This window comes from Serinus canaria, chromosome 2 (genome assembly GCF_022539315.1).
Source record: "Serinus canaria isolate serCan28SL12 chromosome 2, serCan2020, whole genome shotgun sequence".
NCBI lineage: Eukaryota > Metazoa > Chordata > Aves > Passeriformes > Fringillidae > Serinus > Serinus canaria.
Window position 1 is genome coordinate 45908693 of NC_066315.1, and position 26159 is coordinate 45934851.

The window sequence follows — 26159 nt, forward strand, 5'->3', positions numbered from 1 at the left end:
TCCCGGGCCGGGCGGTGCGGAAGCGCAGGCGGCCGGGGCTGCGTCCCCGCCGGACCCCGGGAGGCGGAGCGAGAGCCCGGGCACGGCGGCATCCTCCGGCGCGGCCATCGCCGGGCTGCTCCATGGAGAAGCGGGGCCCGGTGTTGCACATCGTGGTGGTGGGCTTCCACCACAAGAAGGGCTGCCAGGTGAGGGGGTGCGGGTGTCCCTCGCCTCTCCGCTCCGCTCTTGCTTCCTGCCGGCCCTCCCTCTGTCCCCTCCCCCGCGCCCAGCGGCGCCTGCCCGGCTGGCCGGAGGGGCGCGTCCCGCGGGGCCGGGGGGCTTCGCTCTGCTCAGGGGGCGGTGAAGGACGGGCTGGGAGCCGGCGAGGCCTCGCTTGGCCGCGGCCTCCCCTGGCAGGGGGATGCCTGGCTGGGCCGTGACTCGGCTCGCCGCGGGCAGTTCGTGGTCATGGAGCTGCCTCCATTCCCGCCCCGCCTCGGTGCTCCGCCGGGAGCGAGGCGGAGCGAGGGCCGGCGGGGTGAGCTCCCGGGAGTGAGGGGCCACGGCGCACACCGTGGCACCGTATCTCTTTCGAATCGTGCGTGCTTGATGCGTTCAGACAGAGAATCCTGAGGAAAAAACTCCAAATGGTGTTTTAATCTACCTTCCTCTATTCCTGCCGGCCCATCACTGGGCGCTCAGGTATATCTTGTACCAAACAGCCCCAGGGTAATAAGCTATCCTAGATTTAAGTTTTCTTTGCCTTTCTCTTCCCCGCTTTCATAAATGCTTGACTGCTTCATGTGGCCTGTAAGGTAGAAGAATTTTATGTCATGTATTTCATAGCCGGTTTATGTTGTGATTGTTTTAATTTTTTTTAACCCTTGAAGCAGGAGATGGGGTTGCCCAGCTGGGCTGCCCACAAAGTTGCTTTGCTATGATAAGAGCAGATAGACATAGTGTTGGATTTCCAGTGGGTCTTCTTCCATAGTGAGTTTGTGGCATTTATAAAAATTGCCAAGACATAATCAACGTGATGGCTATTGTTGTACAGGGGTTGATCTGACATAAACACATTCCATACCAGGTAGCTGAAAATTAAATTATTGCTTTAGCAAAAAATCCAAGCACAATTTCTCAGAGGCTAAGGTGCAATAACTCAATTTCTGAAAGATGTGCATGGTTTTCAAGTACATCCTTTCTCCTTGGGGTGTCTAGGTGCTGTTCACATATGGATGTTCACAGGATCAGTTCCTGTGAAGTAATTAGATCATCTGGATTGTGAGGTTTGTGATATTTATCAGGCACTTTCTTGTCAAACACTGTTACAAAATGAGCCTTAGTTGGATAGCTGTAGGAGGAAGAGCATATTTTTGCCCTCTCCTTGTTGTTGGCCTCTTGGAAAAGACCTAGGCTTTTGTTTCTTCTGTTGTTCTGGAGTGCGTATTAATTTTCTTGCACATTAAGTGGTTTTGGTGCAACGGAAAAAAAAGAACAAAAAACCCAAACAAACCTCCAAAGTATAAATTAGTAGCATTGAATTTTATTTTGTTGCCAGTAAAATGTTTATAGAAGTACATTTTGAGATGTTGTCAAAAATTAGGTCGGAATATCTCTGAACTGAAGTTTTCTTTATCTCAAGAAATGACCTGGAGAAGCTGGAGAGTCAGGCAGTTTGGGAAGGGGACAAGGTAGCTGAGTCACAGGGAGGAGAACTGCAGGAATAAAGTGACAGTCAGTAGAACCACAACCAGGCTTCCTAAGGGAAAGCTAAACAGAAATCTAATTTTAAATGTATCCTACTTCTGACCTGGCAGATTTTTTACTGAACTGTGGGGAACGTTTCCTAAAAGAGCTGGAGGTGAGGAGTGACACAGCTATAGCCTAATGAGTTTGACATCAGTAGTGTGCAAGACTCTAGAGAATTTGTGAAGGAAAGAATTAATTAACAACGTGAGACTAAGTAGACTGGGTCCTGTGTGCATTTGCTAAAGATAGATCATGCCTGACTGACCTGCATCTTTTTTAAGAATAAGTGATTGAATTCCTTTCTCTGTGAAAGAAATGGAGTAGCTCTAATCTGCTGGGAACTTGATAAGAGATCACGCTTATTCTTAAGGCAGGGATACGGGAGAATTAGTCCAAGGGCTGGTACTTGGGTAAAGAGTAGCATGAAAGAGAGGAAGCAGAAACAGATTTCAGTCAGAAGAACTATTGGTTTGAAAGGTACTTGCAAGAAGTGCTTCTCAAGATTGAAAGTGGTGCTGGTATTGTTTACACCATAAAATTGAACTATGTTAAGCAAACTTGAGGAATCGGTATTTCAAAGGAAAACTGGAGAGTTGTGCAAGAGCTGGACAATAAGGAATACTGGATTGATAAAAATGGGGTGTCTTATGAAGTTGTGCAATGGGAATAAATAATAAAAGTATAAGCTTGGGAATTGACACAAGGAAATGTCTGGAAGAGAAGTGAGACCACATGGGATCAAGGCTAAGTCACCAAAGTAGTGTGATTTGAGGGCAAGAATGACAATATATGTAATCCTATTGTGTGATTATATGTTTATCGATGCTTGTAAATTCTGATCCACTTTTCAGAGAAAGGGTTTTGAATTCTCTCTTCCAGAACTGGATGAGATAGTCCCTGGGCAGTCTGTATTAAAGGAGAATGTAGAAGAGCTTCCCTTGCTAGGCTAACAGAGCAGATTTGGAGGTTGCATTCACCTCTGTAAGTACGGGAACATACTTCCCTTTTCCTCTCCTGCCTCTTCACAACTGGTAAGCAGAGGCAGTTGTGGTAAGCTGAAATGGGGAAATGAGGTGACCAAAATAGTCTTGTTTTGGTGGGTTGCTTTTGAGGTAGTTGTTTCACAGGTTCTGTTTGCCAGGTGGACAGCTGCAGAGGACAGACACACAGGCACAAGAGGACTAGTGAGGGTGAATCACGTCTTTTGACATGCTGGCCACATTCCCTAGGATGCAGCCCAGGATGTGGTTGGCTTTCTGGGCTACAATATGCAAAGCGCTCGTTGCTGGCTCATGTTGAGTTTTCAGTCAACTGTCATCCCCAAATCCTTTTCCACAGGGCTGCTCTCAATGACCTTTAAAGTATTGATAATGGCTTTTGAAGTATTTATTGAAACCCTGCATTACATGTAGTTGCATTCCAAGAAACTGTTGGAAAGTTAACAATGAGGAGGAAAAACCACATGTTTAATCTAAATGAGTGCTGTCACAAGAACCAGTGGATAGGAACTGTCTGAGCATGTGCTGCAGACTGCATGTCTGAAACTGTGACGTGCAGAAAAGCAAAGGTCTACAGCAGTGCTCAAATGGACATCACTCGGAGTGAATTAGGAAAGCTTAAGACTGAAAGTTCGTAGAGCTAGGTTGCCTAACAGGAATCCACCTGGTTTGCCTGAGAAGGCTCCTTTCAGTTTCTGTTCCCACCTCTTTTCTCTATAGTCTTACTAGTAAATGCATGTGGAGTTAGGATTTTCTATGGATTTCTTGATGCTAGGTTCTTTCATTAGCTGTCTTTGCTTCTGAAGCTTCATCACTTGAAATGTACAGCTCTTCCTGTTGGTTAACTTATAGGATAAGAAATGTGTAACATGCAAAGGCTTTGATGTGCAGTTTGGAAATGTATAGGATTATCTTTTTCTTTCACAGACTCGAAAAACAGTCCATATGCATTTGTTTTTGAAATAGAAGGAGAGTCAGAGAATCTCTGTGTGTCTTTGGATTGGGAGTATGTGTGCCACAATTGTTCCTCATGCTCTCTTCAAAGGGTAACTGTTTAACTGTGGGTCATTTTGCTGGAATATAAGAGACAAAGTGATTTTTTCCAAATGTACATTGTTAAGTCTGGGGATCCAGTTACCCAGACAGTTGTTAAAAGCTTGGGAGTTGCCACTGCCTGTCCGGAAGGCTTTTTGTTGTCTGAAACCTAAAGCAGTAAAAACTGTGAACCCACTGGGAGGAGTTTTCTCTGGCAAGTATGGGGTAAATGTTTGGAGAACCTGCAGGCTTTTGTTTGTCTGCATAAGCAAATTGCCATGCTGTTTCTTTGTACCCCTCAGTTACTGAGTTAAGCTGTGAATCCAAGGAGATATGCAAACAGTGCTGGTTGCTGTCTCTTTTTCCTAAGGATTAGAGGTAGTTATGGCAGTGTCCAGAGAATGGGAGGAGAAACTTGGCTGCAAACTACTAGGTCCACCTAGTATTTGACACACTTTCAACAGGCCCATTAAGGAAGGGAATGGCAATTGGCAGGAAGCAGGAATGGTGACAGGTTTCTTGGCTTTGTACGTGCTGGCTGACTTATTATGGGAACCTTCCTCAGTGAGTCATTAAATAGTAAATGTCCCACAGTGGGCAGAACTCATGGGCAGTGTGCATTCAATCATGGTTTTTATGCATCTGAAATTAAATGACAAATATTAAAAATTCCTTTTATGATCCCTCTTTGCTATGGATAAGAGGAATTGCCTCAGGAAAATGTAACAGCAAAAGCAGTGCTTCATTGTATGTAGTTGCTCAAACTCTTGCCCATAAATGTAAAACACACAGTTTTGGTGCAGTAGGAGTTCTACACACTTCTCAGGCTCTGAAGGACTCAAGGCACAAAAGCATTGGGGCACAAAGTGACAATAAGGGAAGTCTGCCACAGAAATGGTCTGATGTGTTTTGGAGTGTCTGTAGCTGCCCTGCTCGTTACCTACTGCAGCAGGTTCTGTTCATCTGCTTCAGTGTAGGGTGGTAAGCCTTGGACTTCAGGACTATTTGTACCTTTCTACTGGAGTGGCTGAAAACAAATTCCTCAGTAGTTTTGAGGAACTGTAGTAGTGAGTGACTAGTGATTTCAGAGCAAAAAAGGGGAAAGATTTTTTTTTTTTTTTGAATCATGAAAGACTTTCTCTCATTACAAATGAGTGATAAAGCACATAATTTGCCTTACAACACTTCAATTTTTGAAAGCATTTACTAGTGTGGAAGGTCCTTACCTACCTTGTAATAAAAGTCTTTAGCAAAAATGCAACCTGAACAGACCTTAACTAGAAGATGCAAGCTGTGTTGAAAATACAACAATGGAAAGACCTTTGATTTATAGTCATGGTAGAAGACTGAAAGTCCTGTGGTGCAGTTCTCCAGTTGTGATCATGTGTGCTGTGACCGTCACTTGAGCTCTGTCTCCAAGCTTTATGTACATGGAGAAGCAGAGAGAGAATAGTCTCTGAGGGTGTAGGAAGGCTTAAAATATCACAAGTACTCTAGAAATAATTCATTTTGAAGGCAGAGTTAAAATGAGAACTGATGTCCTTGTAAAGAAGAGGATGGAAACATTTCAGCAAAGCTGGAAAAACTTGTGGGTAGGAGAGCTAGGCGCAAGTCCCTGTAAACGCCCTGGCTTGTTGCTGAGGAAGTGCATGGTCCTTTTGCTTCTGCAGTGCCTGACCTGCCACAACAATCTCTACCTTCTCCTGATGCTGCAAGGCTTCTAAGCTAATCATATCTGAGTGAACTCGGGCACTGTGTCACCAGCAGTGAGGCCGCACAGAATCTCACTTTATTTGGGGCAAGGCCCAGCTTTTCTGCACTTGCTCAACTGAGCAGTCGAACACATCACTGCCAACCTTGTGCAGCAGGTGAGCATTGTCTCATATACCCTCTTAAGAGCTTAAAATTATTCCACTTTACTCTTGGCTCACTTTAATATATGCATTTCTTACTGTGTTGTGGGGAAAAAAATTGAATTGTGAGTGGCAGGGTAGGTGAGGAAGTGCTCTGTGTGTCCTGGAATGCTCATGCTCCCGGTCGGTTTTGTTTGCCTGAGATCTTTGATCTGTGAAATAACGGCAGTGTATCTTGACCCACTTCTCTGTACTTCTGTGGAGGATGACTTTTCAAACTCCCACAGACATGGGAATGGATTACTGTAAATACCAAAAGGCAAATTTCCATGGAATCCTGAAGTTTGCTGTAAGGATCTTCAAGATATTGAACTTTTTTATGTAAATGTGATGCCCGCTTTCTCCAAAGTAGTGTCTGAGAGCTTGTCTGTGTGAGACTGTTTTTGTGTAGACTGTGCTTGAAGACCAATCCCCCCTCTTGCCTGACCAGAGGTTTTCTTCCTGGCATGCAAAGGAAACCTAAGATCAGGAATGAAACAGCTGATACCCAGCTTAAGAGAAGAACCTGAATATAATACTTGAGAGGGAAGAATGTGCTTTAATTCTTCCTGAATTGTGTATGTGATCTTCATAATGTGAGAGCTTCAAATACTTGAGCTCTGGAAGATGGTGCTTGTTGTGATCTGCAGAAATGGGCACCTGACATGGCCTTTTTCCCTGGTGCCTAGGAAGCAGGTGTTTTTAAGCAGAAATGTTGGCAACTTAGGCTTGACTTTGGAGGATTAGGAGATGTCTAAATAATGAGCAAGGTCAGTCTGCACTTCTTATCAACTCTTACAACTGCCTACGTTTCCACGTCTGCTGCACTCTTGATTGTACCACGTTTTTTTTTTTAAGAGGGAAATATTGAAGTTGTTCTGTAGATTCCATGGGTGGGAAGTTTCAGGGGAAAACTTTCCAGCCTGTCTTAGTCCCTGTTTTGTTTGCTGCCTTTCTTCTAAAACTGCTTTTCTGGAGAATTATTTTTTTTCCTTCTTGATCTTTGTCACTCCAGTAGTTGCTGTGATTCTCTTAGATGTGCTTGATGCTCTTAAACATGCAAGTGAAGTGTGTGCTTTGTTGTCTTTAAATTCCCTGTGTCTTTGTTTCAGGGGAGCACAGTATGCAGGTATGCAATAGGTAATCTTGTCTAGTGATTAAACAATCTTGTTAATGGAACAACAGAAACAAAAATAGGTTGAAAAGGAACTAGGCTGGAATCAAGCTGAAGTGCTTTGTTTCTATTTCTATTGATGATAACCTATAAACATTAGCAGAATTCCTTTGGTTTTGTTCCCCGCTTTAATGATATTAAAGCACTTTAAAGGACCATTATGAGCATGAAATCTTCTAATAAAGTTAATCATAGCATACATCAAGTATCAAAGATTAGTCTTTTGTCTAAAATATGTGGATTTTATACTCAACAGTTTGTAACTTTTAAAGAGGCTTTTAGATTTTATTTGTAAGGCTCCTCTGATTGGCATGGGGTGCTAATAATTTTAAATACACAATGAATTGCTGGTTCACATGTACTTCTGTAAACAATGCTGCCGATTCTGATCTCTTGTGTAGAGTTAATGATGAGTTCCATTTTTTGCATAGCTGTTGAATCCACTTACATAATACTTAGTGTTCAGTGTTCAAGAAAAACTTGGTGATATGGTTGATTAGTTTGTTTCTTTCTTTTGTTTCTTTGTCTAGTTTTTCAAAGAACCTTTTACTTTTATAATCCTGCAGTCACTTCTGTGAAGTGCTGCCAGGGAAGTGAAGTATTCCATACTGGATATTTTTTCCATAGTTGCCCTGATATCCAAGTTGAGAGAAGGTTCCTTAATACCCATTTGCAGTTATGTAATGGTTCCCATAGTCATCATACTTAACTTTCATCTTATGATTTGTCTGTTCTTTATATGTGTCATAACATCTGACTAGTTATTTAAATATCCTGTGCCAGGAATCTGCCTTTCTCTTGAATAAGTGAATGAATGCCAAGTCAATAAAGCTTGTATTTCTGTACTTCTGCTGCCCCTTCATTTCCCTGTTCAGAATGTTTTCAAACAGTGGTTTGGGCTCTTAGCCAGTAGAGGTAATGTAATTTACGTACATGTAGAATAGAGGGAGGTTCAAAGCTGTAAAATCACTGAACAGAGGTCACTCCAGCAGGAGTGAATTGGAACTTGCAGGTCTCACCTTTGTGTTCCCTGTCCTGATATCACCTGAATTGATGATCTGTGCCTAATGTTGGTAATCCATCCTATAGCTTGTATGAGGGGCTGAATTAATACACCTAGGCAGCCTGCTGTTTCTAAAAGCAAAAAAAGTTGTGGGTACAAGATGTGAAAGCAAGTTCCTTGCCACCCCAGCATGCTGAGGGGCAGGACACGGGGCTGGCTGCCTGCTTCCTTGGGGTCACTGAGAGGAGAGTGTGTTCTGTGCTTCACTATGTTACTGTGTTTGTGCACCTTCTCAGCCTCATGTGTGGTAGTGAACCAGATTTGCTGCCTCTCAGGAGTCATTCTGATGTTGAAACTTGTGAGGAAGGAGCAAATTCACTAAGAGCAGTTCTGGGCCTATCAAATGTCCTGTGGCAAAGAGCCTGAATGCTTGTTGGCTCCTAAGGCCAAGTGATGGCTCGTTTGGACTGCTTTGGTTCATCAGTAGGTGCTGGGTCAGTGACACTCAATGCTATTTGTAAATCCACGAGTCCAAGTGCTTAGAAGTGTGCCTGATGTCCTGGTCCTCACATTTTCCCAGGGGAAGGTGGATTCAGTGTAGCATTTGTCAACTTGTTGCCAGCTCCTTGCTGTTTGGAGCCACGGCACAGCAGAGCTGAGGAAAGGCTGCGTGCCTAAGTCGGATGTGAGGTGGGAGTGCTGTCCCTGGGGAGGGGAAATGCCACAGTCCTTGTGGCTGGGTGTGCTCATCAAGAGCCAGTGGGCACCAAGATGGGCATTAAGAGCCGATCTGTGGGTGAACAATTGGTTGCTGCTGACTCCAGTCTTCACTGGCTGCTGTGTTGGACAGACATCTTTGTTAGGGGTAGAGATTGGGGTGTCGCTTGTTTAATCAGGGAAGCTGCTCTCTCTTGCCAGAATTCATTTTATATGAGTTCTTGCTTTCTGTAATGTATAAATCTTGTCTTCATGGCACGGAATTCCCTAGCAAGTCGCCTGGGCCGGAATGGTTGCAGTAGTATTAAGTTCCGTTGCTGGGAGGTGTGTGTGTGTTTTGGGGTTTTTTTGTTTGGTTGTTTTTTTTTAGTTTCTTCTCTCTTTGAAGAGACTAACAAGAGCCAAACATCCAAAGCACAGTATTGATATAGGGCTTAAACTCTATGACTGTAGAAATAAAGTGTTAAATAATTGGAAAGAGTGTTTAGAATGCATGCTAGCATGGCATTGAAAACAAAGGTTTTGGTGCGTCAGTGTATTTAATCTTTTAAGGGCCTAGTAAGAGTCAGAGCTTTGCTAACCTAGTCAGAGTTTTTGAAACAAACTTGAATGGTGATATTGTGCCTACAAATGGTGCCTTAGAACTTATCTAAGTGGCTACTCTATGGCTTTAGCAATATAGAAATATATGGAAGTACTGGTTTCAGGAGCTGAAAGGATAGAAACAACTGTGCCCCGCCTCCTTGTAATACCGGGATTTCTTCTGCTGTTGCTACTTTTGTATATAATGTATTTTAAAATATATTTATGTATGTATGTATTATATGTATTTTTCATAGATATTTTTTGTATGCATATATTAATGTATTATACATAGATGTTAGAAATATTAATATTTATATAAATGTATAACATATATTTAATATAGTCTGGTCATTATATTACTGCATAGGCATTATTGTTATGTGCATGGGCTCTTCAGCTTGCAGATCCTGGTCTGTTGGTTCTGCCATGCAAAAGTGGGGGAAGTTTGTCGTTTAAATTCAGTTGTTATTTAAGTAATAAATTGTTCTTAGTGCTGAAACTCAGACAATGCTCTTAGATTTTAATTTGGCTGCATGCTGCAGTTGTTATTGTGATTCAGATAAGGTCATTGCTGTGCTGGTCTTCTCTGGGTCTGGCTATGCTAGGACTAATAAATTGCAAAAACTGATTTTAGAAATCCCTACTTTGAGTGAAGAACAAATACTGACTTATTTATAAAGAGGTGTCAAATTTTAGGTGTAATTTTTATCTGTTGGGGTTTTTTGATTACTGCTGTGTTGTTATACTCTATTTAGCATACTTCTGCCTTTCCTTTTTAGAGAGGAAGGGCTGGTATCCTTGAAATGTGTTGTAAGGATTTATGAAAGGAAAAAAATTTTTAAATAAAAATGTTTTTAGTGGGTTTTGCTGATCTCCTTTTCTTCATTTCAAGCAATTATCCTACCTGTTTGTTGCAGTTGAAGCAACAGGAGAAATCAACGCAATTGTTTAGAGGATGGAATGGGTCTGCTTCCTGTAAATTGGATCTGTAACTTACTGAAAGCATCCTGGGTCTTTCATATAACACTGTCATTCTAAAGATTTCAGATTTTTTTGAGATTAAATAATCTCTCCATTGTACCAATGCAAAAACTTACTTGGGTCTAGATGTTTTTTCTTAACTTATCTGAAGAGAAATCTACCAAAATACCTGTTATACTAAAGAGGAGAACTTACATTGTGACTATAATTCAAATGTGATAGTAGATGAAGTGGGCAGGATGGGAAGGTTATACTGACTTGCTAGAACATTTTAAATTGTCAGTGTTTAGTGCTCACTGATGATTCTACTTTGATTAACAATTAAGCACTTTTCACAGATAAGGAGAACAACCTTACCTAGTATAAAGTTAATGCCAACTGCCTGTCAAATGTTTGAGTGCAATAGTTTAGCTGGACATGCCCATATTTTTTGAAAATTCCTCTTTTATCAGTGTCTTTTATAAACCTCTCTTCTGATTGTGTACTTGCAATTTAGTCGAAGACACTATCAATGCATTTTTCTTAAAGAACTATCATGTTAATTCCTAGATGTAGAAACTTAAATGCATTTTTCCTTGTCTACTGTCATGTTTTCTTATTGTGACCTAATGAATGTGTAGTAAATTTATTCTGGCTAGGAAGTACCTTTAAAGACAAGGAACAAAACCAGATTGCTTTGATTTTTTTTCCCCCCACTAGAATTGTGTGTTCATTGGTGCTTTGTATCCAAACTGTTAGATTCAATACAAACTGCATTTTAAAGGTTAGTTAATGCTGCAGAATTCCAGAAAAATAAAAAATGTTAGTTCCAGAAATTCAGTTGCACTTCCATTTAAGGAGTTCTTATGAACTAGATTTTATTTTAATAATAAATCTTGATAATTTACAAGAGTTGAAGTGTTCTGTGTAGTGAAGAACACAGTTATTTATTTCTCCCCTAAACCTCAAGACAATATTCTGTATTGTTTTTAGTTCTGAAATCCATCAGGACCCATCTGCTTAGAGAACATGACAGTTTGAACAGGCAAAAAGCATTGCCATCAAAACCCCTTGACAGGCATGACCAATATATCCAGCTGGAACAAAGATCCCTGACACTTGGAAGAGTAAGAAATGCATGGATGTACTAGTTCATGTTTTATGTAGTTTATTTTGAAGTCTCTCAGGAGTTCAGCTTTGAATTTGAATTTCATCTTGTTGAGGAGTCTTCTTTGATTCAACTGAGGAATAAAATTTTTTCTGGCAGTCAGCTCTAAAAACTTGTGTGTATATATTTGTTCACTATTGGGCTTTATGAAAACATTTTATTTCTCCTATTTGCAGGCATCTTTGTAGGGATACATACATTAATGACATACAGGGACATTTAAGTGCATGGTAATGCATGCACATGCATGCATGGATGGATTTACATAACAAGCCGTTATATTAAATAAAAAATGAGCTCCTCTTTCTTCATTCTGTGAAGAGGGTGGAAAAGAGGTATGAGGCAGGTCTCTTCAGTAGTCCCATCTCTTCCCCCTGTCATGGTTTGTCTTGGGTTTAAGGTGGAAAATGATAAGAAAATAACTTTTTAAGTTGCCTTCCATAGGAGCACTGCTCTGTAACTTGCACACACAGGCTGGGAAAGGTTTTTACTGAGACTCTAGTTGTTTGAAAACTCAGAACTGATAGAACTGAAATTCTGTTTACCCCATTATTACCACCTCTATACATGTGTGCTACTCAGTTTCATAATTTTCAAGACCTGTGAGGTTTTAGCCAGTTTTTTAAGGCTGCTCAATATTCTTATAATGCTTTGTTTTTGAAATAATGGTTTCTTTCTGTGCAAAGGATTCCTAACTTCAATTGATGCAAGTCTGCAAATTGAACTGGAAAAATCAAGCAGATCATCTAGAGGATGGGTGAATTTCATCTGCATTAAGTCAGTCATCTGCAAGTTAGAGCTAGCTCTCTTCAGAGATGGTCAAAAGAAACAGATCAGATGAATCACACTGCAGGTGTCTTCTTTTCTCTGACTTTGCAGAATGCTTAGGAAAACTGCCTTGGAGATCTTGCTTTTTGACATACACTCAGCTGACATAGTCCCACCTGCAGTGACTGCTTTTTTAATATCAAAAAGTCAAACTTTCTCATCTCTGGGAACTGTTAAGTTGGAGGAGGGATGGAAAGAAGTCCTCCAGGGCACTGCATGCTCTTCTTACTGTTGGATTGTCCCTTTTCCTGTTTCTTTGTTACTTCCATGCTTTTGTACTTTGGCCAGCAGCAATTCTATTAAACCACATGAATATGATTCCTCCTTAGAAAGCAGGATATGTCCTATATGGATCCTCTTGGGGAAGAGGAGAAATAATAGCATGTCATAATGTAAATCAGGACTATCATAAAGTGTATCTGTAAAACAGAGTATTTGATGCCACTTAAGCAGTTTTAGTTTTGATTTGCCTGAGTTTTGTGATCTTCTCTCTTATACACACACATGCAAACAGATATTTATAATAAAACTGGGTTTTGAAAGAAGACAACTAATAGAAAACAAGATTGTCATCAGTGTCATTAATGCCTGCACAGTTTATTGAATTTGGAACTGGCAGAACCTGGAGAAATCCCTGTTGCTGGGATTATCTGATAGCAGCTGAGGTGTTGATAGCATATTGTGAGCTAGAACAAAGTAGTTCTTCATCAAATTTCACACTGTAAAAAGAACACAGGAGACAGATTTCTCAGCTTTATTCTGGACTTTGAAAAGGAGTGTTCCTTAGTGAATATGTGTTTTTCATGGAGCTTGACTCACCTTACCCATCTTTCCTTTAAATTTGTCTCCTAATTCATTATTTGGCTGCAGTGAAAAATACAGTGGTCATTCTGAAGGTGCTTGGAAGCAATGATGTCTTAAATCCTTATTTAAAGTATTTCCCTGTCAGGAATGATGCATTGAAGGTATTTGCTGGAACCTAAGGAACTCAGGATTTCTTCTGTATTTGTTAGAAAGAAACTCTTCCAGAGGTGAATTTTAATCCCTCTCTGTTGGCCATGCAATGAAATAAAATACCTGAGTCAGGACCTTAGTGTAGATTCTTCTTGACTATCTATGTTTTAAACTTAGTAACTGTGCTATATTTATTGCTAAAGTTACTTTTGCAAGATTCTAATAATAATTTTGTAAACAGTGTTTTCAGCCAGCCAGTTTGAATCTGAACATCAGCAAGAGGTATGATACTGCAGACATTTATGTGAAGTTTCTACCATTTTAATTTTCTTATCTACCATTTTAGTTTTCTTATTTGTGACTTGAAAAGGATAGCAGGGAATTCTCAGGATGTATGTGTGTACTAAATGGCAGACAGTTTCTCTGCTCCTTATATGGATGCTAATTCCAGTGTTTGTCTCTCATTTAGAAGTCAGATGCTTCCTTTTTATTTTTATTTTTTTTTTTTTTTTTTTTTTTTTTTTTTTTTTTTTTTTTTGATTAGAGACCTATTTTGTTTAAAAGACTCTATGGATTCCTCACAGTTACAGGAGGTTACAGGGATGACTTCTCTGAGAGGCTGCCAGAAGCTTCCTCCATGTCTGACAGAGCCAAGGAGAGACTCAGGGCTGGTCAGTGCCCATCAGGAGCGGTGGTAGCACCTCTGACTTCCTGTGTTTGAGAAGGAAAGTTACTGCAGAGAAGCAAATTGCATCCAGAGAAGAGAGGAGTGAGTATGTGAGGGAAACAGTCCTGCAGACTCCAAGGCTAGCAAAGCAGGAAGGGCTGGAGGTGCTCCAGGCACTGGAGCAGAGATTTCACTGTGGCCTGTCATGAAGGCCACAGTAGGGCAAGGCTGTCCTCCTGCAGCCCAGGGAAGTCCCTGGAGGAGCCGGGATCCACTTGTAGACACCCCCATGGCAGAGCAGGCAGAAGCCTGAGGGAGGCTGTGGCCCTGTGGGAAGCCTGTGCTGGAACAAGCTCCTGGCAGGACTTGGGACCCCACAGGGCACCAGCACTGGAATCTGTTCCTGAAGGACTGCACTCTGAGGAAGGGACCCACACTGGTGAGCAGTTCATGAAGAACTGCAGCCTGTGGCAAGAACTCACTTGGGAGAAGTTCCTGGAGCAGTCTGCTGGGGGAGGGCCCCCATGCTGGAGCAGAGGAAGGATTCCTCCCTCTGAGGAGGAGGCAGCAGCAGAGACAACATGTGATGAACTGACTGTGAACCATTCCCATCCCCCTGCACTGCTAGAAGAGGAGGTAGAGAATCAGGAATAAAGTTAAGTCCAGGAAGGAATTAACCCACCTCAGGGTGGGGAGAAAGTATTTTCAAGATTTGGTTTTACTTCTTACTATCTTACTTTGTTTTATTGGTATAAAGTTAATTTCCCCAAGCCAAGTCTGTTTTGCCCATGACGGTGACTGGTGAGTGAGCCCTCCCTGCCCTTAGCTCGATTCATGAGCCTTTCACTATATTTTCTCTCCCTTACCCAGGTAAGGAGGGAAGTGATAGAGCAGCCCTGGTTGGCTCCTGGTGTCCAGCCAGGGTCTATCCACCATAACATGGAATAAGAAAACTTGACATTGATACAGCAAAAGCAAGGCTGATTTCTCCTGGTGTTTTCTTGTCCTTTGTACCTTTTTTCAAGTTGGCAACAGTTGTAGACAGTGACCTCGTGTGTTAAGGTGAAGAATTTCACTTTTCCTTGGTACTCTCATCTTTCACAGGTTTTTTCTTTTGATGTTATTTTTATTATTATTACTATTTTATTTTATTATCCATCAAATGCTAAGATTATTTATATGCTTGCTTTGTCATGATTTTTTCTTTTCTATGTGTACATACATTTTACAGCTCACTAGTTATGTTCACTAACTAAATATCCTTGGAGAGAAGTTGCAGTATCAATAAACAGTTTCTTTTACTTTTAGATTTTTGTTCACTGAATTAACAAATGCCATCTAGAAAAGAGTTGGTGGAAGTGGCTGGAAACCCAGAGGGGTCTCCATAGGAAAAGAAGATTGCACTGAAAAGATGCTGATTGTAGGGATCTGTGGTGCATGTGTTGTGTAATGCAAGAAATGGAAAGGTTGTCCCTACTTCTAGGAAAAAGAGGAAAATGGCAATTAAATGAAAGGCAAAATTGAAAAGCAGGATTTCTTAGTGAAAGGAAAAGGAGATACCTTTGGCCATTGTGTAGCGAGTGTTGCAGTCAGAGACATAAAAATATATAAAGCAGTGTTTTGCTGTTAGTATGGTTTCTGGGATGATTCAATGTGTTGCAGGGTAAAAGAGGTCTGCATGTGTTAGCATTACCCAGTCATGAGCACCTGAAGGGCTCAGAAATCAAATTGCTTTCAGGATATGTGTGCCCCAGCAATGACCCCTGCTGATGCTGCAGGTGTGGCAATGTGCTGCTGGCTCTGTGCACACAGGGAAGAAGATATTCAGCTCTTGGGTGCTGCTTTCTGCTTGAAGATCTTTTTTCATTTCTCTTGAGGGAAAGGAATTAGGCCCTAAAAGCCAAATCTGCCCAAGGCCTGTTAGTTAAACCACACAAGTCAGTCTATGGGTGCATTAAAGGAAGAGATAAGCAATGCTAATTGGAGGAAAACCATTTATTTCCCATAATATTGGTAGGAAAAAAGTGCTAGGCTGAATCATAGAGGCCTGCTTGTATGGTAACTGTAATGTATTCTCTCTTTTTCTCCCCTTTGTTTTCATTTGTTTGTTTAGGTTGAATTTTCCTATCCTCCCCTAAAACCGGGAGAAGGACATGACAGCCACAGTTTACCAGAGGAATGGAAGTACTTGCCATTTCTTGCCTTACCAGATGGCGCCCACAACTATCAGGAAGGTGAGAAATGAGAGAGAAAAACTGTGTGTACTTCTACTGCAGCCCAGGGAAAAAACCTGATGTCTGAAGGGCTGACCAGTGATTCCTTTTACTATTATACTTACTGCACTTTTTCTTGAAGTTGCAAAACACATCGGCAATGATATGTTCCTTTAGGTGAAAGTAAAGGTGTATCTCCTACATCCAGAATTCAGATGTTAGTAAAAACTTCAGGGTTACATATTGATTTTGCACAGTTCTAGCACAAAGCAAGGCTTCTGGCTTTCTCAGGAGTTCTTTGAAGGGTGAATAAACTCACCTCCATAATTTAGAGATGCTTTAAAATGAACTAGAAGTAATAGAAATCCATGTCAGTATGATGGTGTGAGCTTTAAAAGGGTTTTTTTTTGGCAGAATAAAGATAGAAATATCCATTTGCCATATAGTCACTGCCAAGTTTGTGGCACTTGTAATTTTTTAAGTATTGCATTTATTCCTTTATTAGCAGTTCTATTAACCCCTGACATTTATATTTGCATCCAGTTGTTTCATCTTTTTTTTTTTTGCAGAGCAGATAAGGAAGTCACTTGAAACAGCAAAATCACAGAAACCCTTTAATACTACTTTTAATTTGTTTAGTTTTTTAACTTAATATACTTAGCTTCCTTATTGTCTAGCTTTTTGGAGATCTTTTGGAGATTTGGAAACAAAGGAAGTTTATCAAAATAGTTGCTTTCCTAGCAGCAATAAGAGTGTCTCTGACTGCTCTGGGCCACGATTTTTGCTGAATTTCTGCATTGCTAAATACAAGAAGTAGACTACATTCAAAGCTAGGAAAATCACATGCAGCTGCATTTACCTGCTCTCTTTTGTGTCAGTACCATTCCAGTTAATACTCAACTTTGAGCATATTTATTGCTGTGCTAGAAGAATATAAATGTTTATTTTTTGGTAAGGACAAAAAAGAGTTGGCAGCAAAGGGGAAATATATATCCTTGTGTTTTGTAGGCAAGAATACACATGAACTTGAACCAGGCAAATAGATTTTCTGATAATAATTGTATTTCATTTACTATAACTTTATTAGATATCTGGTTTTTGAGTTTTAAACTAATTCCTATGGATAGTTGCATTTGTGCAAAGAGGATGACTTGGTACAGGAAATCATCATACAGGCTTTCTAAAACCCTAGGTGATCTCCAGAATATAAACTTGATCAAGGTAGTAAGCTTTGTTATAAGAAGTCCCCTTCTCTGTTGGTCATAATGCACGTGGGATTGTCTCTCCTGTTGAATTCCTTACTACCAAGTGAACAAAAAATTAATAGTTGGTTTCAAAAAAAAAATCACTTTTATTTTGAAAGGAAAGGACAACTGCTTAGGATTTAACAACTTTTTTGCAGTAGCAGCAGGTGTGTGTGTATATGTGTGTGTGTGTATATCTCAAGCCTTCCTCTTGTCATATTTTACAGATACTTTTCTGTTTCATTTTGCACTTGCACAGAGACACTAATTATTTTCTGTAAGACCAGGTTTCATAAATTCTTTTTGGTAGTACAGTGCTGGTGGTGGTGCAGATATCTACCTTGGCAGAGGTAGGAGCTGCTCTAACCTTTCAACTGTGTGTATCCTCCTTGCTGTTTGAGATTTTTTTTCCTATCTTGACTCTGTTTGCCTTCTTAATGGCATCACACTCTGAACTGTACACTCTGACTCACAGTGCCTTGCCTTTGCTCCTTTGTTCTGAACTGGGTAAACAGCATGCCTGTAGCTTTCAGTGGTGCTTCTCTGCTGTCAGTAGCTGCTTCTGAAAAGCAGTGTTGGCTTCATGCTAGCTAAACATGAAGCTGTCCTGCACACCTGGAGATTCTTCCACAAATTATCTTGCAGTGTGAAAACTAATATGGTTCCAGACATAAGTTTATAGGTAATTAGGTAATTTGTTCTTTTTTTTTTTTTTTTTTTTTTTTTTTTTTTTTTTTTTTTTTTTTTTTTTTTGTTTTTTTAGAAAAGAAAGTGTCTGCCAGTACTTTCTGCAGTAAACCTTTAAGGGATGCTGAAAATAAATATACTGAACTCTTGTTAGTGAATGACTAAATAGTCTTGTCTTTTTTTCTAGATACTGTGTTTTTCCACCTGCCTCCAAGGTGCGGGGATCGAACCACGGTGTATGGCGTCTCTTGCTATCGGCAGATTGAAGCAAAGGTAACCTTCCAAGTTGGGAATTAATTATATTAATGAATAATTGGCTTGATGCATTAACAAACCTACAGTTCAGTGGCTTGCATTACACCAACAGACAAAAACTGCATGTCTGTGTTACATTAAGAGTCTGTGAAAAGTGCTCACAGTTTGTAGCTCCAGAACTTGAGAAGTATTCTTTCCCATACATCAGCAGATGTATTGTGATCTGAAATATTTGAGGCAGTTGAAAAATACTGTTGGTTTCTTGGGAGCCAATCTAGCCATCAGCACAAAGCAGCAAAACTCAGCTGACAGTCTGTCAAGTGGCAAAATTAAGTTTTCAGGCAGTAGGCCTTTTGGGTGGAAAAACGTTACATATCTCCCCATAGATAAATTGAGTACTTCCTGGGATCTGGCCATGCAAAGTTTTGGGATGTTTCTCTTCACCTGCTCCCATTGCCAAATGTACACTTGCAGAGTAGACTGGAATCTTCCCATTCATGGTAGCTGCTTAGTGATACCAGTCTTTAGCAGTAAAACTGAAAAATTGAGGAGAGCATGAGCACATGATCACACTGAGAAAATTAAGTATTTGATCCATTCAAATCGTTCCATGTTTTCAAAAAGAGTAATGTCAGTATGATCTCTGCACTTAGAACTGAGAAGCTATTACAAATTTCTTTTTAAATTACATCTTTTTTCAGTGAATTGCCAATAATCTGGAATGTCACGTGGGTTTGATTCACCCTCTGAATATATGACTTGTTTCTGTACTCTATTTCTGTGTTAATTACATCTTGATTATATTTCAGGTTCCAATTCTTGCTCTAGGAGAAATTTTACTCTTGCAGTTTTTAATTCCATTTCTTTTGAACTAAATTCCATGTTGGTTTTTGTCATTATTTTTGCACCAGCCTTTGCTGTATTCTGTGATTTAGAGTCTTGCTGTATTTAACTATGCAATAACTTGGCTTCATTGTGCTCTTGATTCCAGTTTATGCTTTTTAGTAACCAATTAGGAAGATAAATAGATATTTAAAATGAACTCTTTGGAGCAACTAGAATAAAACCCAATGTGTTTCATATGACAGCTCTAGCACTCTCTCCATATGTCCTTTTTGATGTGTGGGCTGCAGTCCATACATTTCTGTTTTATACAGTTAAGTGAATAATTTGTGTGTGTTCTGCCCTTACCATTTCTAGGTTTGATGTTAAGTGCTGGGACCATTTGTTCTGGCTGAGAATGCAGTTTATTTTGTGGATAAGCTTTTATTTTATGAGTGGCTCAAAAAAGATGCTTGAATGTGAAACAAGAAATTTCTAAGCAGAGACTTTGTAATCTGGTCCATTTTCACAGATGATGTTAGAGAAGAGCGAGTGGTGTGTTGTGGTTTGTCTCCCATACATTCCCCTGAGTTAAAATGCCCTTTCCTATTTCTCACACTAGTGTCTTTTAAATAGTGCTTTGCCCATCATCACAGCTGTGTTTGGATCTTTGCTGGACATAATGAGATGAGAATACAGCTCTGACATGTCAGTGTTATGACCCTTCTTACTAGGTAGAATTATAGAATCAACATACAATAGTTTGGGTTGGAAGGAGCCTTAAAGATCATCTGGTTCCAACTCCCTGTCATGGGCAGGGATGATGCCTGCTGGACCAGGTTTCTCAAAGCCCCATCCAGCTTAGCCTTGAAAGCTGCCAGGGATGGGGCATGCACAGACTCATTGCTTTACTAGCCAAAATCCAAGTGGTTGAATTCCCCCATTAGGATGAGAGCTTGCGAGCACAGTGCTTGCCATTCTTGAAGCAAGGCCTTGTTGACAGGCTCCCCCTGATCAGGCAGCTTGTGGTAGACCCCAGCCAGGTGTCCTTTGTTGGTGCTGTCCTTGATTTCTACCCACAAACTCTTGACCTGTTTGTGGCTGTTTCTGAGAGGCAGCTCTTCACAATCTAGCCATTCCTTAACATAGGGGATGACACCTGTGCTCCTCCTTCCCAGCCTATTTCTTGTGAAAACATAAGAGCATACTGTTGCGCGGTTTGGATATTCCACCAGTGAAGATAGCTAGTTTTAGGCATTTGTTTAAATTGGGGAGTAGTATGTGGCAACTAGACTTGGAAAATAATTATTTTTGAAATTGTTGTTTGGGTAAAAATGCTGTAATATTTCTATTTCTTAGGCATTAAAAGTGCGGCAAGCAGACATCACCCGAGAAACTGTACAGAAAAGTGTCTGTGTTCTCAGTCAGTTGGTAAGAATGTTTGTTGAACTCCCAAAACACTTTCAGGTAACCTTAACAATTGTTCTTCCATATTCTTATTTGGAACATTTGGCTTCAAACATCTGTCTTAACCATTTCACAGTAACAAAATGCTGGAGTAAAATTGAATTGGAAGGCTGTGGCATTTGAGTGAGCTGCCTTGATTTGTGGTATCTGCTTGTAACTGGAAAAGTGTTGCCTGTTGTTATGGATGAGGATACTCTGATCCTTCTTAAATGCTGCTAACTCAATTTCATGTGGTAGAATTGAGGAGTTTGGCTGGAGTTTGGCTGGTGTAATTTTTGGAATGCATAGGGTTGAAAAGGGCCTCAAAGATCCTCTAGCTGGAGAGGCTAGAGGCTACCACCTTCAACTGTGAGGGAGGTTTTCTGATAGCCACACATACGGCATATTCTTGTTTTGAAGAGATATATTTTATTTCTCCCTATTCATCAAAAGCTGCTGGTCACCAGGCAGGGAACAGAAATTCTTTTTGTGCTTAAAGCTGAAGAAAGACAATTAATAAAGCTATTACTATTATGAAAAGCATTAAAGTAGGAAACTACTTTTCCAGAAAGATGTTCAGTGAGGGTATGGTACATGCAAATGGAAAGAAAATGTAATTATCATCATTTAAAATGAGTGCAGGAGAAAGATGCTGGAAGTTAGCTACTGAGGACTGCTCATCCATGAACTCTGTGTATAATAAAGTGTCAGTATTGCAACATATGCATAGAAGAAGATTATAGTTCAAAATAAGTGACTAAATAGTTTCATTCACTTGCTTTTGTGTTTGTTTTTCTTCCAAGCCTTTGTATGGGTTACTTCAGGCAAAGCTGCAACTCATCACACATGCATATTTTGAAGAAAAAGACTTCTCACAAATTTCAATTCTAAAGGTAACTTTCCAGTAAAATCCACACAGAACAGTTTTCAATGTATGGCCACAATCTTTAGTATTTTAATTTAATACTCAAATATTCCTTTTGCATAAGTCATTCAGTTATTCAGCTCTTGTAATACTTTAACTTGAACTAAGTGTACTACCCTAATCTGACAGAGAGTCAACTTTCTGATTGTTACAAGATACAAGTGTGGTTGTCAGCCTGTATCTCTGTTGATTCCATTAGTAAAACTTTGCTGGCTTTCTGGAGTAAGCCATTAAAATCCCTAAATAAGTTAATTTTACTTATTCTGGATTTTATGTGGCCATATGCCATTAACACCTTTTTTTTTTTTTTTTTTTGCCTGTGTTCTAACTTTTGCAGGAACTTTATGATCATATGAATAGTTCCTTGGGCAATACTTCCTTAGAAGGGTCACAAGTTTATCTTGGTAAGTGACTTGTTTTGTACAAAGCAGCAGAGATGATCTTACACTAAACAACACCTGCCTCTCCTGAGCTAATTTGTTGATGTGCATGAACAGGTTAAGCACCAGAGGTCTGCATTTCTTTATTAATGGATTTAAATAAATGGAAAATGTAGTGTTGCTTTCATAATAAGAGTCAGTTGCAGGTTGAGAACCATATTACTCCTTGACCTAACAGTCTGATTAGCAGCTGTTTATCTGCTTTTGGTAAACAATACCTTCTAAAGTTTTAGATTCAGCACCCCACACCATCAAATTGTTCAATCTTGCATCTTATAACCTGTTATTTAGGATATCTCACCACCCAGTTCTGACTATTCCCTGTGCTTTCTGAATGCAGAATGTAGTATTTACCTCAGTGGTTCCTTAATACTTTGTGGCAGCCATCAGGTGTTAACTCAGAGCACAACTACTCATGTTATTCTTGTCTCTGTTGTCAATGAATTCTTGCTCCCACAAAAAAAAAAAAAAAAAAAAAAGGAATTTTGTATTAATTCTGCTATTGAAATAACCAGGTTGACACAGAATCCATGATGGGTATCTCCCACATGCTGAGAAATGGTGACAAGAAGTAAATTAGGATCTCTTTCAGCTGTTGAATTGTAATAATTGCTCTCTTTTTGGTGTCTCAGGTCTGTCTCCTCGGGATCTTGTTCTCCATTTTAGACACAAGGTAGGTATTCTCTACTAGATGTTTAAAGGACTGCACTATTTAGAAATAGAAATATAACAGAAAAATAAACATATCTCGACATACCTGAGCTAGGAGTAAGAAGACTGTTTCCTAAGTACTGATTTTCCCCTCCAATTCCACTTGTATAACTTCAGTGAAAGCACATTCCAGACTAAGGAGTTTTGTTAGTCTGAGGGATTCCTGAAGATTTCTAGGTTTGTGGGACATTTTTTAGTCCTGTTCCAAAGTGCAAATCCTATCTCATTTGTGATCTTGTTTCTATTTCCTGTTTCTCCTTTGATGAATGTGATAAAAAGACTATTGCTTAAGTCTGTGCAGACACAATTTGGAGCATTTTTTCTGTGTTTTGTAAATTTTGTGGCTTCTGCCATCACAGAACCTAAGGGGACTTTTGACCTGTCCTTCTTTTTCCTAATTTCAGTTGAAATGGAGTATATGTGCTATAGCTAAAGTACAAATAGCATTTAGAGTCTTATTAACTGAGATGCATCAAGGAAACAACTTTGAGAATCTGAATTTCATGGTGTATTTGCACCTCAGTAGATTTTTGGGGTAGAACTCATTTTTTGTTTAAGTTCAGATGTCTGCCAATCATAGCCCAGAAGCATCTGTGTTTTTCCTTGAGTATAGAGAGTCTGGACAGCCACTTCTGATCTAGATGCCTAAAATTAGGTGAGGTGAATATTCTTCTTGGTATTTTGCTGGATTTTTTTCAGTAATTCTGTGGAGGAAGTCTTTTATGCTTATGTAGTTTACTTTTTTTTAAAATGTTGGAATTGTGCAACATGTTCTTTCTGCTAAGCTGTGTATGCTTCAAATTACACAGTTCTTTTTGTGGAGGTTTGGTTGTTTTTTGGTTTTTTTTTCATCTCTTGCTATTTTTAAATATGTGCTCAGGTGGAGAAAGGGTATTGGAACACTGGTTTTCACTGGTCAAATGCATTTGGTCATTTGATTGTTATGCAGTGATTAACACAAAACCTTGAACAAGAGGTTATGCTGGCACATTATTTTTGAGAAATGGCACTGGTTCACTCACCATATTTTTCTTTTTGTGTTTTTTTTTCAGGTCTTGATCCTTTTTAAATTGATTCTTCTAGAGAAAAAGGTAACATTTTGTAAGCTGAGTCAAGTAGTTTAACAGCTGTTAAATATTTTTCATTTGTAAAATAGAAGCATCTGAAGTCATATCAACAAATTTGCATCAATATATAAATTAGGTTATTAGGCTTAAAGAAACTGCTATGTGTTGACCTATACATCTGCCTCCACTTCTGCTCTGTCCAGACTTTGTTTCTTTAATTGCTATTACAGCCAAAGTAAAATGTGATGAAATGTGACCAGAGAAATATAACCTACTGTAACGTATAGGATGGGATACAAATGATATGCAGATAGGTACCTGTGTGGAGGAACTGATAGGAAATATGGGTATCTAAAAAGGCACAGCTTTATAGAGATTCACTAAGTAGAACTTTTGGTTCAGGCTTTAAATAGACCAAAAGAAACGAGTGCTAGAAGTGTCCTTCGGACCTGAATTCCATGGACGCCTGCAGGAGACAGTGAAGAGAGCTGTATCTGTTAGGTCAGGCTGAACTCAGATTATAAATTGGTAATAACTGTTGAATTCTAGGATCAGTGCTTGCTTTGGGCTATCTCACTGCCTCAGAAGCAGTGCTGTTTTAGTAATTTAAGTGTAATATGCAAAATGGGAAAGCAGATGTGAAATCAAGACATTCATTTTCTTTGGTGCTCATGTTAATGCCCTAGGGCAAGAACTTAGAGTGGAATGACTGTGTCGGCTGCCAGACATATTTATACAGGGATTTTGTTTTGCTTTAAAAATGTTATTTAAAGCTTTGTTTCAGTTTCCCAAATGCTACTTTTTCTTCAGTGAACCTGATGTACTAAAACCCAACTTCTTCAGAGTACTGGGAAGGCATGTTAGAATTTCCTGTTAGCTGCAGCTGAAAAGTCAGTAGGATTTAACCTATAAGTTGTAAACTGTTGTGGAGGTGTTTGTTTAAGTCTATATCCAAGACCTAGATATCTTTCATGAGGCAGTAAATATGCTATTCTCTTTTAAAATAGATGTAGCAGCTTCCCCGAAGCTTTTGCACTTGTCACTTCATTCTGTAAGTCAGATATACCTTGAGGGTTCTCAGTATTTATTGATGAGAATAAATGCAGTTTCTGCATTAAGAAGGCATATGCTGAAGATTACTATATTAAAGGCTATGCAAAAAGTACACTTGAGAAAATACAATTATGACACAGTAGGGGTCACCAGATCAGTTCAGCATTTGGACATGTACAAAGAAAATACTTCACTGAGCTACAGTTCATTTGTGAAACTGCTCAAACCACAAGATGCAAATGCACGGGAAGAGAGGAAAGAGAGGGTTTCCCCAGTGTGTTCACATTACTCAAACATACAAAATTGTTTTGAAAGTAACTGAATGCTTATGGAACAAACCTGCAGGTTGCTTTGTGTCTGGTTTTTCCTAAGCTCTGACAGGAAGACAACACTTGCAATTTCAAAATAAAGTTTTGGTTTTCAGGCACTGCCTGTTTTTTGGTAAATGTTATGGTTTCAGAATAACTGTGGGAATCTGTATGTTCAAAGACTTTAAATATAATATGCAAGAAGCCACTCATAATGCCAATTTTCCTTGATCTGGAAAATGCCACAGACTAATTTCCTTTAATCTGTAGCAATTTGGTTGATGTTTTTCCACAGGCTAAAAGAATTTTTTTCCCCTCTCAGTGGTTATTAGGCTGGAAGACTACTTCCAGATGGTGATCATTTCAATTTCGGCTGCCAGGACCACCCAGTTTGCTGATGTAAATGCAGTAGGCCATGTAGTGGGGTTGGGAGGGGTAGTGAATCCTTATAGACAGGAAGATGGCAGAGGGACCCAATGAAACAAATACAGAAAAGTATTTGCTTTAAGTTAGGGGTATACCCAAACAATAGAATAGATTTCTTTAAAACAAGGTACTTCTTTATAGGCTTAATTATTTCTGTAGGCTTAAAAATAAGCTTGGCTAAGAATGCATGGTGTCTGAGAATCTAAACCTGTGGGAGTATCACAAGCTTTCTGTTGCAGTTCATTGCTATTATATCATGCATTTTTCATGCATACATTATAAAGCAACATCTTTAAAGTTAGACATTTTTATTCCCATTGGAGTCAACCAAAACTCTTTCCACAGATGAGCTGCTTGTTCATCTCATCATACTTTTTCAGTGGTTGTTGCTATTTCACTTATCTTGCACAATGTTTTTGGTAGTATGCCTAGGATAATATGCAGAGTCTGTTTCCAACTGTGGTACCATTAAATATCATTCGGCCTGTGTTAAGCCTGTGTAGGTCTTTCTTTGTCCCATCAGTTCACTAGCTTGTTGACTGGCAAACACTAGTGGGACATGAGCTATTATTCATCAGTCTCTTCTAAAGTGTCTTTCTTCCATAGAAGTCTCTTATGAAGACTAAGTCCACAAACTTGCTCTTTTAATTACAACATCTGCTTATTAAACTGGACTGCACAGTCATAAAGTTAGATCTTTCTGTATTCCTTTGCACTCTTGATTCCTTGTAATGCTCATGTATGGTTTTTTACTGATATTGTGCTGATTAAGGATGTAAAATTGGCATTTTTAGACATGTTTACTTTTATGGGGATTTTTTGGGTTGGGTTGTTTTGGTTTGTTTTTGTT

General features: G+C 39.6%; 1 protein-coding gene across 1 annotated transcript in view; it reads left to right on the plus strand.

The window, feature by feature from the left end:
* The window catches only part of AVL9 (AVL9 cell migration associated), a 41788-nt gene continuing 15629 nt past the window's right edge, over positions 1–26159 (plus strand). Inside the window, exons 1-8 of the mRNA XM_009086221.4 lie at positions 1–188; positions 15826–15946; positions 18044–18129; positions 20293–20364; positions 21183–21272; positions 21642–21708; positions 22377–22417; positions 23508–23546. Coding sequence (XP_009084469.2) covers positions 123–188; positions 15826–15946; positions 18044–18129; positions 20293–20364; positions 21183–21272; positions 21642–21708; positions 22377–22417; positions 23508–23546 — 582 coding nt within the window. The 5' untranslated portion in view covers positions 1–122. The remainder of the gene's footprint in view (positions 189–15825; positions 15947–18043; positions 18130–20292; positions 20365–21182; positions 21273–21641; positions 21709–22376; positions 22418–23507; positions 23547–26159) is intronic.